The sequence below is a fragment of the Pyxicephalus adspersus genome, chromosome 4, assembly GCF_032062135.1.
Source record: "Pyxicephalus adspersus chromosome 4, UCB_Pads_2.0, whole genome shotgun sequence".
Classification (NCBI taxonomy): domain Eukaryota; kingdom Metazoa; phylum Chordata; class Amphibia; order Anura; family Pyxicephalidae; genus Pyxicephalus; species Pyxicephalus adspersus.
This window is the reverse complement of record NC_092861.1, coordinates 118,565,462-118,584,086: the sequence shown is the minus strand read 5'-3', so window position 1 is coordinate 118,584,086 and position 18,625 is coordinate 118,565,462. Positions and strand designations below refer to the sequence as shown.

Sequence of the window (18,625 nt, the reverse complement as noted above, 5' to 3'; positions counted from 1 at the left end):
ATATATATATATATATATATATATATATATATATATATATATATTATAAGGACTTATATTATATATATCCATATAAAGACCGACTTTTCCTGCCATTACCACATCATTTTTTTTGAGATATGTATGTATTATATAGCACACCTATCCACTGGGATTTTTGCCCATTTCTAAAAGCAAAATTGCTCCAACTTCAAGTTAGACTGGTTGTGTTAGTGTACAGCAATCTTCAAGTCATGCTACAGATTCCTAATTGGATTGAGATCTAGGGCATTCCAAGACATTTAAATGATTTTGTTAATATCACCTCAGTGTAGCTTTAGCTGAAGAGATTGGGTTCTTTGTCTGGTTGGAAGGTGAACCCTCATTCTAGTCCTATTTCTGACAGAATTGATATGCTTTTCTTAAAAATTGCCCTTCATTTTTTACCATGCATTTCCCTTCAGTTGTGGCCAATTTCCTGCCATTGCCTTACAATTAAACGTAAACAAGCTCTCACAGAAAAAAATCCAAATATAATAGCCTACAAAAAGCAATTTATTTGAATAGATTTAAATATAAAGACCACAGTGGTTAGAGAGAACATAGCGAATCCATATAGTTTTTTAATGTTGTATTTTGCATTATATATATACCATATTAGCAACAATATCCTGTAAACACCTTTCATATTTGCAAGAGATCTGCATAATATACCGCATACCTATCTTTCCAAAAGATAGGAAAGGAAAGATATTGGTAATCAGACAACAGAATGTGCCACCAAGGTTATCTTAAATGTCCTTCTTTCGAAGAAAATGTCTAAATGATCCAAAAATCAGTGCTAAATAGAAAACAGGATTTCCCTTGTTGCAAAGTTACAACAAAGTTTGTATGTGACGGATTACTATATTTAAGTGAAAATATATTGTCCATACCCTAACTATAAAATCCAGCTAAAAGATTCTGATGAATATATCATTGCATTCCTCTGTTACTCAAATTCTGGAATGTGGTTAGAAAGTAGCCATTGCTCTATCTTACTGAATCTGTGTCTCTTCATTCGGGGTTATTGGAAGTAATAACATGTTACTGCTCACAGCAGTCATTAAAGTATTTATAACTCCCTCAGGTAAACTCGGAACTTTAACACCCCACCCAAAAATAAGAAGAAAAAATATATTTGGGCTACAGATACACTCCATGCATACAAAGCGTCAAACAGTTTATGTGATGCACATACATTTTATTTGAAGAATTGTGTAATAGAATGATTTACTGTTCATTAACAGTTATGTCATCTGTGTTTTTCAGTGAGGTTTCCATATTTTATTGACCTTAAAAAGCCTCAGGATCAAGGGTTAAATCACACCTGCAATCTTTACTTGCAGCCAGAGGAAGATGTATCTATTGGTGTCTGGTAAGTTGCATGTTTATTATCTCTCTTATCTGTATGTGTGCAATCATGCTTCAATACACTAGAAAAGGAAAAAACAAAGAAAAACTGACAGCTTCTTCAGTGCTAGGACAAACAGGTAAACACTTGTTTTTGTAACAGTACATGCACCACAGGAGCTTTCCTTTCATTGTACAGCACATCACATCACACATACATGTGTATTTCCAAACACAAATCAGCTGTACTTGGTATCCATACTATTTGAGGAATGGCATACTTCAAAAACATTTTATCTGACATAGCTAGAGGTGGGCACATTTGCGTCCGGGAAACATTGTTTTCCATTAAGAATGAACTTTCATTATATGATATTTATTTTTACATGGTATTCTTATGTGCATTCATGTCAACATTTTGGTGCAAATAGAACTTGATAAAAATAGTAATTTCTTTTATAGGGCTTTGAGTCATATTGTCTTTGAGTGCTGACTTTAAATTCTCTTAGTGCTATTTTTGCTGCACAACCCTACATGCAGCACTAGTTTGCCTGCAGATACAATACCATCACAGACACATAGTAACAAACCCACATATACATTACATTGTTGCTTTTAAATATGTTAGCTCTTCCTATACACCTAGATACCAAATTAACCTACTTCACCACAGTTTTTTTCTTATCCTTGGATTCTCATTGCAGGGTAAATACAGTGTAAATCACATTTTTTTTTCTGAGTGTATATGTAAAGATATGATACCATCCTTTCTTCTGGTCTCATGTACTCTCTAAAGAAATAGGTCACTAACTGCTAGAATTAAGCAGCCCCCATATACAAGTTTAGCCTCAGTATAGGGATCATGTGTCTCCAGAAAAGGAATGATGATAATGAAGACACTGGGGGTTCCCTTCAGTTGTGCATTCATTTTTCTATAATTGTCTGACATTGAATTATATAGTAAATATACTATAATTTGTAGAGCAGAAATCTGGTCTGCATTTATAATGTGGATGCAGTCAAGCTGAAAGTAAGCAGTACAATGTTTACACTTTCCTGGTCATGTGGTAACAGCACTCAAACCACAAGGTAAGAAAAGGCAGAGGTTAGATACCATATCTGCAAAGTTACTTGCAATCCTTGGATTTGTTTTTGTGGAAAAAAAAATACATTTGTTTAAAGAAAACCTGGCCCAATTTAGAACTGACATACAACTTCTGTGCTTGCGTGGGTTTCCTCTGGGTACTCCTGTTTACTCCCACAATCCAAAAACATGCAGTTAGGTTAATTGGCTTCCCCCAAAATGACCTTAGACTGTGTTATTGACATATGACTATGGTAGGGAAATTAGATTGTGAGCTCCTTTTTGGAACAGCTAGTAACATGACTATGGCCTTTGTACAGTGCAGCGTAATATGCCTGTGCTATATAAATACTGTGTAATAATAAGAATAACATAGTGATGTCAATGCAGCTAAAAGTTTTATTGAGATTAAGACCTTGGCTTGCAGAGTACTGTAATTGTCAATAAAATTGTAGTATTACAAATAACCATACATGAAATATTATATACGTTGGTTTACATTTGTTCTGCATGCCAGCCTATAATAATCCTTATTGGTCTTCAAAATGATTTTTCTAATATATTGGTAGGCAAATTTATCATAAAGTTATAGTCAAGTTAACTGATGCTGATAAATTTTACTGGCATCTAGGCTTTAATGACTTCTGGGCATAGTAGGGTTACTGTAAATCCCTTGAGGTAATTCTACAGAATAAATAGTCCTCAAAGTGGCAGTTCATATACTTTAACCACCTTGCCGTTAAGCCCGACCTTCGTTCGGGCACAAAAAAATTGCAAGGATGGTTAACCCCGAGATTTTTCCCATCCATGCTTACCTGGTCCCCCTGTCTTTGATGAAATTAGCATCATAGACTTGAAATAATATGAGACAGCAATCTGAAAAAATAAGGTTATGTAATTGTGATACACTGGGATTTCCGCTTGTTAGTGTAACCCTGGAAATGTCATGCTTATTGTGGAGTTTGTTGGTTTTATCGTTAATTATTATATACAAGTTTAGTTGTCTTTTAGTACTGTTTATATTTTATAATGTGCTTTTTTGCACTTGTCCTAACTAGAGAAGACATTTGCATTCTTGATAGTGGTCATAACATGTTAGTAAATCATTTTTGTCAGTACTAATAGTTCCTATTCTGTGGAGAACAGGGAATGAGTTCCATACTTCTACTCATGGCCTACATTGTGGAGCAGATTACAATGGCTCCCCTCCAAGAGATGATTGGTCAGCTGTCTGTGACACAACTGTCTACAGACTGCCTAACATAGTTTGAATAGAATAGGGCTAGATATGTATTTGTTATTTCAAAAAGAAACATTAAATTGAGGTCCAGTGCATTGTCTAAAACAATTAGGCCGAATAATGTAATGGGTGCCTTCTCCTGGAATTTGGTATATTGTAACAAGGGTTTTTGAAACTTGTTCTACTGCTATATTTAAGTGTTTATTGATGTTCCCTAGTCATTCAAAAAAATGACCCCTTGATAAGAGATAACAGAGGCCCAGTTATGCCATATTTATTTTTTGTTTGCTATCGCCGTTATCTCTGTGGACAGTGCAGGACACCTTTTTTGACAGTGTTGGCTGGAAATAGTGACATTCTTGTTTTAGCTTCCCACCTTCATAGCTCATTCTTCACCTTCATAGTGCAGAGGTAGACATTGGGAGGTGCAAAGTGTGCCACTGCATAAGGATCCTGTACCCTCTTCTGCAAAAAAGGCCCAAAGTCAGTTCAGCGGGGGCTTAAAGCCACATACACACGTGCAATAATAGTCATTGGAAAGGATCTTTCATGATCCTCTCCAACGACTAGCACTGCACAATGCATGAATGAGTGCTGTACATACAGCACCCTCCTGCTCTATGAAGAGGGGAGGGGGGAAACGACGGAGCGGCACCCTGCTGCGCGCTCTCCCCCTTCCCTTGCATTAGGATCGTTAGTTGTCCATCATCCGTGGATCTGCCAGGACGTTCGCTTGGACAATAAGCAACTGGCTCTGTACACACGCCAGATTCTCGCATGATTTTGGCCCTGAGCCCATTATCGGGTGAGAACCGGTAGACATGTGTACGTAGCTTTAGTCAGATGCCCTCTTCCCCTGGCTCAGTGTTCTTGTAAACAGTGTATATAGACTGATTGGTGGAAACAATTTCCAGAGGATAATTAGATCATGCCTGAATGCCTAGTTGACCTTGTTTTGTGAGTGAGGATATGTAGCATGGTAATGTCGTCTAGGCTGTATCATTTTGTTGATAATGATTTGTACTGCTAAGCCTGTAATGCTACATCCAAGGTCCTCAAAGTAATCAAATGTGTAAAAGTATCCAAAGAAACAATATTTGTATGTAGAGTCAGTACTATTTAAAACTTTAGTAACCTGTGACTTTGCTCCAGACATGAAATGTGTTTTAGGTGCTACTACTGACTGTGTCAGTGAGTATTTCAAGAAGTATGTAAAATATGTTTTATTTATATTTAGGTGGATTTTATTTGGTCAATCACAAGCTGGCTTGTCATATATTTTAGAATCTCTAGTCAAATGTATTTTTGTTAAAGAACATGTCCAGATTTTCAGATTATTTCCTAATTTTTAATTTAGCATTGTGGATAAGCCATTATTAGAATTGCACTAACATTAGCCTTTACAATCACTGTAGCATTTCAGTGAAATTGAGGATTTTGGTTAGGATGCTATTCTTATAGAGGTTTTTTTTGTATGGAGATAACCTTTTTAGTAACCAATCATAAAACTGTTCAGTTCTCAGTAACTTTTTCTGCCAGCAAAAGCTTGGTTGCACATCATCTCAAAGCTGTGTAGCCTTCTGGAAATTTACTGGAACCAATAAGCTCACTGATTACCAGGCAGACTCAAGAGATAGGAAGAGGAAGGAGCTGGCTAGAGTACTACTGGAAACAAAGTATAAAGTATATAGCAAGTGCTTATATCTCTGAATCTGCTGATCAAACAGTTTTAGTATTCTTGATAAGAATACAACAGCTTTGTGTACAGGTAGTCCCCAGGTTACATACGAGATAGGGACTGTAGGTTTGTTCTTAAGTTGAATTTGTATGTAAGGCGAGACAGGTACATTATTTTAATAAATGGAATTAGGACAGATGTTTGTCTCAACATATTATTAGGCAGCATGGTGTCAGTTACTGTATAAAATCCTCACTGTGAGTTATCACAAACAAAGCAAAAAAAAAATCTTTATGGAGCCTAGACATTCAATAACTTCTGGAGCAAGCTGTGCTTTGATATGCAAAAAGAAACAACTGCAGAGTTTGTCTTGGCCATGAAAGGGGTACAGGAGGCTGCGGAAAGAGCTCACCGCCTATGATCACCCACAACCTGCGTTTAGAAAAGATTTCTTCTGCAAGTCATGCAAACCGCTCCCTCCCCCCTTCAAGCCTCCGTTCTGCACTGGAGCGAGCAAGGAAGCCCCGTTTGTATCTAGTTGGCGTCCGTATGTCAGATGTTCTTTACTCGGGGACTACCTGTAATGTTAACATACAAGTTTAAATGGCTCTAGCTAGTGCCACAGATTAATAAATAGTAAAGAAGACCACACAAAAAAGAAAACTGATTGTTTCATCTCAGTAAACTTCCTCCCAATTTACTGTATCTGCTAATAAATCCCCAGGCGCTCCTAGTACATGGTACATGTATGGTTACACAGTAAATTTAGGGGCGATGTACAGTCTGGTCAGGTAACATGTATGGTCAGCCGTGGAACAACTGAAAATTGACAGTAATAAGGAATTGTGTCCCAGCTTTGCTCCTCTGCTAGAAGCATGAACTAATTTGTATTTATATGTTGTGTCTTATGTTAAATGAAAAATTCTGGTTAAAAATTTTGTTAACACAAGACTAACTTTACTGTAATCTGAATTTATTGAAATCATTATAAAGCATTTGTCTTCCTATAAAATACTTGAACATATGGGATTTATTTTTAGAATTACTGTATTAAGCTCCTGTTGTTACAGGCACACCGTTCCTGCAGTATTGTGGAAAGATGCTCAGGGAAAGGACTTGGCATGGTATGAGGAAGCTATGTCTACAAACTATCCTGTCATTCTGTATTTACATGGGAATGCAGGCACCCGGTGAGCTTTTCATAATTTTTTTTTTTTATATTTTTGGTTCACTAGATAGATTTCTTAGTTCTAATACACACAATGATAAAAAAAAAACAGTGAGCCGAACAAAAAACCCTCGTCTCTCTTGCTTAAAATTGGTTTGCTAATGTAAAATATGTCCTTGGCCACTGTTCATTTGTTAAAAGTAGAGAACTGTTGCACGTACAATCCTCTATTTAGAGGTGTTAAGGGTTGTTAAAGGCAGCCTGACTTGCAGAAATGCCCCAGATTCTGTCATTACCTTTACTTGATTTTACTTTATCACTTAAAAGTATTTGTATCACTTGTATCACAAAAAGAGTGGAGCCTACCACTGAAATCTCAAAGGCTTTGTTTTTGGAGAGGGGAATATACTTTCTGGACTTTTACTGGGCTGAACTTTGGGATGGAGTGTGCTCAGTAGGTACAGCAGGACAGTTAAAGCGGGAGTAAACCCAAAACTACCTATAACAAAAAAAATCACACTTACCTTCAATCCCGCAGATCAGTCTATCCATCCTGGAGGTTTCCTCTATCAGGTCCCACGTTGTCCTGGTATCTGTCTTTTGCGCGACGCAAAAGGAGCACCAGCCGCCATCTTTTCCTCTCTTTTTGTGTGTTCTTCTTCCCACGTCATCTGATCTCACACTGCACAGGTGCAATATCGGGTGACTTAAATTTTGGGAAAACTTGCAATCTCAGAAGGAGCAGCCTAGAGCCTCCCAGTATGCGTGACATAGGTATTCTGGGACGCTTTACATTCCCGTTTATATATGATTGGCTGGGCGATCAAGAATTAGGAGGGCGGTGCTGCACCCTTTTTTCAAAAAAAAAAAAAAAGGGTGTTGCATTTAGAAAAAACACTAACAAACTAAATTTTTACTTTAAATAAAAGCGTTGTCTACCCTTTTATGTAAAGTGAAAATTCTGAGTTTAGGTACGCTTTAAGAAGTTTGCATCGCATTTGTGATGGTAGTACATAGGTACAGCAAAGATTATGATGTTAGTACACAATGCGCCAGTGTTGGAGAACTCCTAACCTAATGAAAATTCATTGTTAAACAAGGTGATTATATAGTTGTTCACTTCTATAGGAATGTCTACTACCTGTCCTAGTGAAATAGGGTAATTCATATATTTAAATCATAAACATTTAGTCTGGGGTTAGGCTTTAAGGAAACCTCTACCTTCATAAGAGAACAGTAATGTTGGCCTTTGACACCTTATTGTGGCACTGTAATGGTTGACAAAGCTTCAGCAGCCCAATTAGGCTAGTGGACACCAGGGTACAGTTAGTGTAGTGCCAAGTTCAAGGGTGCAAAGGTCAAAGTTGAGGATTGGGGTTTAAGGGATCTAAAATAAGTTTGTCATAAATTACGGATTAATGGTTCCGGTGGAGTTTTTGGGAAAATACTTTAAATGAAATAAACGTAGGAATCCCAAAATATCACAACTTAAATTTGTAAAATATTGCCATTCAAATACGTAGCTCTGCATTACCCAAATTATACACCCACCTGCCAGTGCTTCACTCTGACAGTATGGATTATGCAGGATCAGATGAGAAAGACATATCAAAGTAATACAGGATCAGACTTTTTATATTCCAAGATCAGTTCTACTCGTATATTTCATTCTAATGAATGTCATGTCAACACGACAGATAAAAGCATAGATGTTCCAGAGTATATTTTGTGATCATAAATACAGATGGTGCTTAGTGGATTTATTAAATCTAAATATTGTAGGTCCTAACCTCTGCTTTCTTTTCTTTTTGTTGCACACAGAGGAGGTGATCACAGAGTACAGCTTTACAAGGTAAATTACATTTTTATTTTATAATGTGATTTTGCTGAAAATTTATTTCCAGTTTCTAGGAATTCTCTATTCCTACCCATGGGCTTTAAAAGATAAGTGTACTTAACAAAAAAATGTAGAGTTACCTTTTGCTCTCTGGCCCTCAGGTTTTTTTTCACCCACTGGAATAATCTTCCCATGGAATAATTTGCTTATTCTTTGCTGTTGTTGTTGTTGATGCAACAATCAGGCCATCCCATAATTTTACACTGACATATTTTTGTGCTTATTTAGCTTTTTTGTAAGCTTTAGTTTTACTACTTTTAGTGTTTTATTCATTGATGGTAAACATACAGAATAAAGATTTTCTATGGCACAGATGCTTCTAAGATGTACAAACTTGCATGTTTTTGTGTGGTTAACACTTATCAAAATAGGCCTTAATGCAGAGAAACAAATATATAGCATGTCTTTTATGGACAAAAAAAAATATTATATTATATATAGAGTCATTAACACCAATTCTAGCAGCAGGCAGAGGTACAGGGCCATGATATTATCATGTAAGTTAGGTCCAGTTCCAAATTAAAAAAAGTGCTGCATTAGGAAAGGGGCAGCTAACCCTATTAAATGCCTGTTTGGCATTATCCTAAAGAAGACACAAGTGGAGATTATTCTGTTGGGCATACTTAGAGGTCAACCCCAGGTAAAAGGAGAGGTAAAGAAAGTGGTGGAAGAAATAAAATGGGAAAAACCTAAACCTAGTAAAGGGGGAATTTGAATAGGTGATTTATCTCTTTCCCAGGAAGTCTATGTGCAAGTCACCCTCTTTAAATTTAGAAATATGAAGAAATGGGGTGGGGAGGTAAAAGAGGTTTTTGAGTCAAAAGTTAACTTCTGTATTGACATATTTCAGATTCATACAGCCTCTCTGGCTCTGTCCCAGCAACTATGCTGCATACTCTGCAATTGCACTCTACATACTTGCATCTTCAAAGCATTTATTCTCCTGATTCGGTTACTTTTTACATCCTGATTCATATCCTATTGACGTGAATCCTTATATTCCGGCTCAACAGCTGAATGTTAATTAAGCTTAATGCGTTGGATGATTTGATTGAATACATTCTTGAAATATCACAGTCCAAATTTGTAACATCAGAAGTTATTTTTCTACTGTTCCTCTCACAACCTAGAGTACTTCCAGACGGAAGTTTAAAATCCTATTTAAATCTATTGATACTACCACCAATCTTTTTTGAAATGCCATATCTCGTATACAGTACTGTACCCCCGAAGAAGCCAAACTGTGGTGAAATGTGTCGAAATTTGTATACAAAAATACTGTTAATTACAAATTATTATTGTTAAGGCATACCTGTATAGAATGTTATATCCCAATTCTGTGACAGACAACAGAACTGGGGATACAATTATTTCCTGATGTATTGATTAATTATGTATGAATCTGAAATATGTCAATACATAATTCCCTTTTGACTACTGTGAGCCTCAAACCTCTTACTCTCCTCCCCACCACATTTCTTCATACTAGTAAAGAGGGAAAGATGAGGGCAGAAAATTCCCTCAGCTATCCTAGAGTCTAATTCAGGTCATGTGTAAACCAGCCTATATGAAGAGTGTGGCAACTCACAGGAACATAGAAGCTGAGGCTTGCCCAGGGGGAACCCTCCTAAGAGTTTGAAAGCCACCACATGAAGTTATCTTCAGGGCATAAGGCCCCAACATATACTCCCAACAAGCCTATGATTACAATACATGAAATCAGTCTGAAAAGGAGGCATGAGAGCTGCCCTTGCTGGATCCACATAAGGGAATAAAGAGGAGAGGGGCAGTAGGGTGTGGAATTGGAGGAGAAGGCAGAGGGTTCTGGATTAGTAGGTAACTAAGATAGGTAATGCAATCATTGTCTAAGTTATTTATATAGTTCCTGTTTCTATTTCGTTTCCGTATTTTGCCATGTGTTTCACTTTGATGTGTTGTTTTTATGTTTTCTGCTTTCAACATTTTTGTTTTTTAGAAGAGGAAGTGCATTTAGTCTGTTCATTTATTTCCAAAGCTGTGATTCTGTTACGTTCTGTGTGATATAAAGATAACAATTGCAATATTGATCAGCAGGTAGACTCCCTAGGAAGGCAATATGCACAGTGCATACAGATGGCGAGCAACAGGAGCAGGAATAAATAATAGACATGTACTTACTGTGAGATTGTTGTGTCCACTTCTACTTGGACACAGTAGCTGTGGACCAATATAAAACAAAGTTGCTGAGCAGATCCTGCAAGTACATCTCTCACAGATGTAAGAAAACATTTGAGAAAGTTCTTTGCAAAACTGTATGTATGGGGGTCACAAACATTTTCTTGCCAAACAGATTAAAGTCACTTTAGGTTATGTTTGATGCTCAGATTCCAAATATAGTATTGGTTTTGCTAGATTGGCTCTAGTTTTTGAAATAATGGCCTCAATAATAACCTCATAGAAAACTAATGGAACATGAAAATTAAACTAGATATGCCTACGTGTACAAAATTACATTTTTGAAATACTTAATGTCATTATATTCTATATTTAGTATATTTACAGAACTAATTTTCTTTTATGCTGATGATCAGGACAATCACATTGACGGCTCCAGCAGCAGTCTGCCATCATGTGTCTATCCCATCTGCCCTGATACCTTTCTGCCATCACATTTATATCTTGATGAAACCTTGCCAAGGTTTTCTGGAAATTTTTGCAAATGGCTATGGAGATAGTGTACCTTTATGCTCATAGTAGCAACCAAATGTTTAAAGTTTAAGAGCAAGTTTTGTACCAGTTCTTCATTGCAATTTTGTGCTTTATGGTTACCCTAGAAGTTCTTGAACACCATGGCATAGCTGTGCCAGGCAGAAGCTTTAGTATCAGTCATGTAACTTGTGAAATTTGAATCATTTATCAGCGGACCACCAAAATTTTCTTGCAGACCACTGGTTGGCGACCGCTGCACTAGGTAGTTCTGCGTTACTTTTCATTCATGCTTGTTTTTATTGTGAATAAAAATGGACACAGCACCACCAAGCGGATGAATCAAGATTGAAACCTTTTATTAAACCAATGTATCTGTATCACTCATGTCAACTTTGTGTTGAAACTGCATTCCCCCATCTCCATTAGTACAGAGTAAGAAAGCAGACCTTTGATTAGTGGAATAAGGGGCCTTATTTCCTGTGAAGAGTAAATATTACATTCTGTTTTAGTCTCTTCATAATATGAAAACAAAATGATCTGGTACCTGAGAACAGAATTTTTTTACATTCATAGATCGTTTCCTGTGTGAATGCCTGTTTACCTGAGTATGTTCAAGTGTCTGAATGCATTGTTTGTTTGGGAAAATAAAAATACTGTACTGTTGTAGATTCCAAATATATTTGTCCCACAACATTGAGAATATTTGTCCTCCTGTGAAGATTTCAAGTTCTGTTTTTGGGCATCAGCCATCCTTGCACAGCTTATAAAATTTTATAGGGCTCACTAAAGCTATTGATTCAGAGAAATTCCTGTGAAATAAAGACTGGAGTGTGGGTGTGCTGCATTAGCATCATAATAACAAGCTTTACTGGCCGTATCAAGAGAGCTATTAATCTGGGAGAGCTGCGCTGCACAAATTCACTTTTATTACTTCTACAAGGTCTCTCTGATGTATATCCTTCCTCACTGTTGCTGCAGAGACTGTATTTATAAAGTGTTTCCTTGGAAAGGCCCATTTCTCAGCAGTTTTCTTTAGTTGCCGTCTACTTCTCAGTCCTCAAGAGGAAGCATTTTCTGCAGAGTAGCAGAATTCTTTTTTTTTGTCTTTGACACATGCACTTTGACATTATAAAATAAGAACACACTTGATTATTCAGAACTAGGTAGGCTAAGTTGCTTTCAAACCCCCTTGTTCCAACTATTAAATAAACCAGTTCCCATAACCTTTCCCCTTTTGATTTAGTCATAGGACCATTAATGTCTGTCCAGATACTACAGTTAGGGTTCCCTCACTGAATTCTTGTAAAACTGCATGCATTGCTTAATGAATCTGACCAAACCTCACATATCAATACATCAGCAGTATTTAGCACTATCAGTACTGCCTGATAGAAGAAAAAGGTTTCCCCTCTTGATGCAAAGCCACACAGCAAACTCAATAAATGCTCTTCTCTGATCTCTGACACACTTTTGACTGCATTTTTTTTTTGTTTGGGGGCATAATAAATATATAATTTCTATTTATTTATTTTTAAATTTGAAGTTATTGCCTCTGTGGGATTCTTTTTACATTGTAAATTTGTACCTGTAGTTTTGAAAACTAAAATGGATGCATGATGTGTGGCATTATTGATGTATGTAGAACAGTAAGGGCTAAGGGCTAGCTTATTCCATTGCACTTTACATTAAACACATATTAAAATGTAGTTCCATCCTTTTTTTCTTAAATCCCTAATACATTGCAGCTTTTAGAGTGGCATGCTGTTGGAATTTGAAGGTTTCAATTTAAATGCATTTCTGTAGATAAAAGAAGGAACAATGTCCTTGGAGTAAATATTTCCATGAGTCAAATTAGATCTTAAAATGTCATGATAATATTGTAAATATGGACAAATAAATGTAAGTTTTTTTTTTTTGTATTTTTATCATGTCTATTTTATCTACTTTACGTATGGAAAGGATATAAATATCTCACTGACTGTGTTTTGTGACAGTGTTGCCACAAACTTAGTGAGGAGGTTGTGTGAAAGAGGTAAGCATATTTCCTTTTTTTCTCATATCCCAGCTTTCTTGTACATTTTCATGTATCATTTTCACATTGTATCTGTATTGTTGTATAATTTATCTGTATTGTTGTGTAAAAGGTCTTCAGGTCTGCAAGGTATTTTTTCTGATAATATAATTTTAAATTCAAAGGATAAGTCTTATGTTAACCTGTCTCATGTCATGAAAAAAAGGATATTCGGTACATTTCCCTTCTATTCTGGTCTTGTAGTCTTAATAGGAATAGAGAAGATTTCTTTCCAAAGTGAGGGATACCGCCTTCTAGACAGTTGTCACAGTTACAGGTGTTCCTATTGGAAGATTTTCTCTCAGTTCCTACTCTTGGATCAAATAAAAAATGAAGCATTTCCTCTACATTTATTGCTGGTGACATTAGTAATACAAACAAATTGTAAAGAGAGAATTTCCTGACAATGATTTTAAACCCTATTTCCATATCCAAATATGGAGTTTTCGTTTTAGTTATCCTTTAAATAGTTAATAGTTAATGTGTTTGTGTGCTTTGCTCAAATAATTTTAAACAGATAAATGTTCTGGTGAAACAATGATTTAATTTCAGTGACACCTTATTTTTGCTTTGTTTAATACATGAGATAACGTTTATCACTTTGTTGTAGTAGTTTAAGCTATGGCATATACTATGCATTTGCTTTATAACATTTTGCAGAAACACCTCCCGATGCCCTGATCCTTGAATCACCTTTTACAAATATTCGTGAAGAGGCAAAAAGTCATCCTTTTTCAGTGGTGAGTACTAAACCTGCGTTTGTTCCAAATAAAGATCACAACTAATTCCTGTAATCCTAAAAGGTGGCTTTAGTAATCAAGCCATTCTGCTTATGATTTTTGATCACTTTATGGAAAAGTTATATTGTGTGTGTACATACATACATTAATTTCTTTATGTTCAGACTCCCAAAAATATTATAATACAATAAAAACATGTTTTTCTTTCTCACTTATTGAATGACACAGTGCTGCCAGCAGGATAATTCAACATTGGCAAACAAAAAACTGTAGGAAAGCCCAAGTATCCCAGAGAATGAGCTTCAAAACTAAAAGAGACAATCTCAACTCATATTTTTTAGTGTCATTTAAAGGTAAAGGAGCACCCTGTTGCCTTCATATGTGCTCTTCAGTCTTGTTCTAAAGGTGAAAGAGACCTTTCCATCTGCTGTTTGACACTTTTCTTTGCATGCTTTGTCAAATTATGTGGCATGTTCTGTCCACAAATTTGCCTCTGGAATGCAAATGTTATCGACCCAATTGCCACTAGAAAATTACATTTTTAGGTTTGTTTTAGTGTCCTACAGTGCATCACTGCATCATTTTCTCCACTATTGGCAATGAGAATCTAGTACAAATGTATACAACCTGCCCAAATAATGTTTTGTTATTTTAAAGTTATCTGGTTCAATAAGATTTGAGTTTTGTAGTTTAATTATGCGTTTAAAACTGTGTGTGTGTAATTATGTTAGCTTTAGTGATTAGTAGTTGTTCTTAATTAGTAGAAAAGCATACCGCAAGCTAAATATTAATAATTTATTTTCCAACATAGTAGGAGAATTGCAGAATTTTACATGAAAGCATTGCTGTTTTCCTGTTTTTTTAGTGTGAAATACATATCCTGTCCACTGCTAATACTCCATGCAGAAGATGACCCTGTGATCCCATTCAACCTAGGAAGAAAGGTAAGAATGGTCTTCCATTTAATTACTATTTCTCCAGTACTCCTATAAAACTGAAGTGTGTGTGTTCGTGTTCATTTTCTTCCTCTCTCCTTGCATTATGGCAGGCATAGGTGTGATGACCTGCTCTATAATGTTTTTAAGGTATCGGAGCTGAATGCAGACCTGCAAGCACCCATGTTACACTTGAAATTATTTTTGTAAAGCCCCCTTAGTTCCATGCTGACTGTGCATGGGACCATGACTTCTGGATTACCAGATGGCTAACTTGAGTCAATGATTGGAGGCAAGTATGCAGATTACAAGTTTATTTTAACCCCATAACACTAGGGTAAGCTTTTGGAATTGGGACTTGCTTTACTTCCACTGAAGGTACCAACATATTCTGAAACACCTTTGGTGCTAAAAGCACAAGCAGGGCTGGATGGTTAGTGCAGAAGAAGCTCAAGATCATTTAAAGGGAAATTACATTGAGTAATAATGAGCACAGTATGTACTTAAGATTTATTTAACATGTACAACAATTCTTGTATATTTGCTGCAAAATATGTATTGTTTCCCAAATGCCATACTAATACCTTTAATACATTCTAAGTCACCAACCTGGAACAAATATAAAGAATGCTGACTGTTCATTTATGGCATGCTTGTTCTGCATCTGTGACTTATTGCTAGAGAAACCAGGCATCTAACCATTTCAGAAGGAAGCCAGCAGAGGCATCCCACATATTCTCTCATAACAGCTATACTTACATAAAAATAAATCTGACCTTTTATTTATGGCAATAAACTCATTAATAAAGCTAATTATTTATTTCCTCATTTTTTGTGGTCTTACACATGTTCGCAATGGATCAAAATAATAACCTTTTAACTTTCATAACATAAGTTACTTGTGATTCATTTTGTTTGCAAGTTTCCTAATTATTATTACCTTTTTTTTCTTTTGTCTTTAGCTTTACAACATTGCTGCCCCAGCTAAAAGTTTACGTGACTTCAAAGTGCAGTTTGTCCCTTTCCACAAAGACCTTGGATATCGGCACAAATACATCTATAGGAGTCCAGAATTACGACAAATACTGAGGTAAGCAGGATACATGTCACATAGGACAGCCATGTACTGCCTTATAAAGGGTAACCATACAACAGATCTGTACAGACCTGAAGAGTACTTCCCACTTAAAGCATGTTGGAGAATCTGTGTCTGATCACAGAATTTTCCCTTTATTCCATAGTCCTTCAAACAGTATATACTGCATCCAATTTTAGCTGATTTAGGGAAAATGTTGTTCTTGTATTGCATTTGAAAATAAATGTTCTGTTCTTCACTTACCTTTGGTGATAGAAATGCATATTTATGGGTTCTAGTTTGCCTTTCTGCTTTACATGTCATGTGGTGCAATTATTTTATATAACACGGCACAGATATTCATAGGTCCATTGCTGCAAGGTATGAAGGATATTTCATTATTGGTAATCAGAACACCTCTTTTCTGTTTATAACGATTTAGTTGTTATGGCTGTGTGTTACAGTCTGAATGGTAAAAGTTTGAGGTTTTACAATAAAACATACATTCTTCATATTCTGGAATATGTACTGGATTTTCTTTATGATACTATATCCCTTTTATTAAGTTAGGGCTCTTGTGTACATATACATAGCTGTATCATATATGTACCTTGGCTTCCTAGCATGAGGTATGTTCATCTTAGAGTCAATGGGGACTAATTATAAAGCAGTAAATCTGACATACAGGGAAATACTCTCTGGTGGAGAATCTTTCAGGTCTATGTGTTTCAATGGCAGTAATTGATTCACCATGTCAGATTAACTCCTTTATAAATAGACACCAATGTGTACAGGATGGTTACCGGTCACTTCTATTAAAACACAGGTTGTCATGTACACAGAGGTCAGAGCTACAATGCATAAGTAATATCCTATTATTATGATGCACAAATCCAGACATCTAATAGTTAGCTTTATTTTTAAACCACTAACAAGTTCTTTTTTATATAGGGTATTTGCTATCCTCATTCAAACAGTTCATCAATCTTGCAGTTTATCTCTAATAGAGGTATATCCATTATATTTTCTAGGAGCCTAATTTCTTTACCACTTGCTGTTGTCAACTGGCAACAAGGATAGTATTCTGCTTATTTTTCCTTTGTAATCTTTATACAGTAGTAAAGTTTTACTATAAGTAATCACACCATGTCTTGGTGCTACATGAGTGCTACATGATCTAGCAAGATTGCCTAGATCTTCCAGCAGCAAACTTCATGACATCAAACACTTCTCTTGTAAACCGCAGAGTAGCAAAGAGCTGACCAGCTCACCTATACAGAGGATAGCAGCGGCATGATTGGTTACAACAACATTATCACATGATTGCAGCTTCAGAAGATGGCAAAAAGCCTTCATTTTATTTTGCACAGAGATAAGATCCTGAAAAAATGCCTGCTGAATGAATAAACATTTATTTAGCTCTTGCATGATTATTAATTATATTTACCAATCTCCATTCCATGGTTTGTTTTTAGGTCACATTCACAGCTTGTGTTATATTACACAGCAACACACCGCAGACAGAATCCATTGTCTTCAGCGGTGCCCATTTGGACACCCAGCAACCAGTGTTGTGTCACAATTTAGAAAATATGGGAAGGTCCTGTACAGTTTTTAATATAACTACGCATTTTAAGGCTCTGTAGAAATAGATAGATCATAATAAAATGCATATTGCATGCAAATTTATGTGCTTACATTGCTTTGTAACAAATTCCTCCCCTGACCAAACATATAAATCTGCTTGTGCAATGTACATTGCCATTGAATAATGTACATTAATATGTGTGACAGTAATATTTGCATATTTACATTTTTAATGATTCAATACGAAGTTACTGGTAGACAAGTATGATAAGCATTAGGAGTAGTCAAAGTGTTCTGCTTGTACTTTATTGAATGCATTGCTATCTCTCCAAATGTGTGTCACCAAATTAGCAAATATTAGATAATTCCCAACACTCCCCATCCAATCAGCACAAAGAACTTATTAAGCTCTCTCTCAATTTTTCTTGCATATATATTTAAATACAGCAATTAATTATTCATCAGCCTGGTTTTCAGTGTAAACATTATTGGTGAAGATGCTGTAAGTTACTGCAATGCACAGCTTATAACTTCTCTTATTAAAGCTGAACTGCAGCCAAAACTTAGCTGGGAAGAGAAAGACCTTTTGTCAAGTTCATAGTGCTGTCTGTTTTCATTAGGAATATTTTACCTCACTTCCTGTCCTTGTGACAGAAAGACTAAAAGTGAGGATGATGCAGGCAGTGATAATAACCTATTATTAATGTTTTTTCCCCAGATCTATTGGACTTGTAAGCAACCAAAAAGCATTATTCTTTATACAAGATCAACTATAAAGACATAATTTATTATCCATTAAAAGGTGATAGATTATAGATTATATCAATGTAGAAGTTACCAGGAAATGTCCTATGTTTAATTTTTAGACGTGTTTCGCAAGCAATGCTTCCTCAGGAGGCATGGGACATCAAAAAACAATACTCATCAGTCAAATTATCAATTCTCTCCACAGACTTCACATACATGCAGCAAATTCCCTTTGTCTTTCTGAAAAGAAAGGGTATGAAGATGTTTTTGAGACATAGAATACAAGATATAAAAAGTTTAATAAAAATACTACATATTCCTCCCTTGAAATTGCTCCAAGACAT

The 18,625-nt window shown here is 35.9% G+C and overlaps 1 protein-coding gene across 1 annotated transcript in view; it reads left to right on the top strand.

Moving 5' to 3' along the window:
* ABHD12 (abhydrolase domain containing 12, lysophospholipase) overlaps positions 1-16,328 on the top strand; it is a 34,978-nt gene extending 18,650 nt beyond the window's left edge. The window contains exons 3-9 of the mRNA XM_072410261.1: positions 1,291-1,396; positions 6,444-6,563; positions 8,363-8,393; positions 13,086-13,158; positions 13,858-13,954; positions 14,755-14,881; positions 15,835-16,328. Coding sequence (XP_072266362.1) covers positions 1,291-1,396; positions 6,444-6,563; positions 8,363-8,393; positions 13,086-13,158; positions 13,858-13,954; positions 14,755-14,881; positions 15,835-15,966 — 686 coding nt within the window. The 3' untranslated portion in view covers positions 15,967-16,328. The remainder of the gene's footprint in view (positions 1-1,290; positions 1,397-6,443; positions 6,564-8,362; positions 8,394-13,085; positions 13,159-13,857; positions 13,955-14,754; positions 14,882-15,834) is intronic.
* Positions 16,329-18,625: the final 2,297 nt, after the last annotated feature.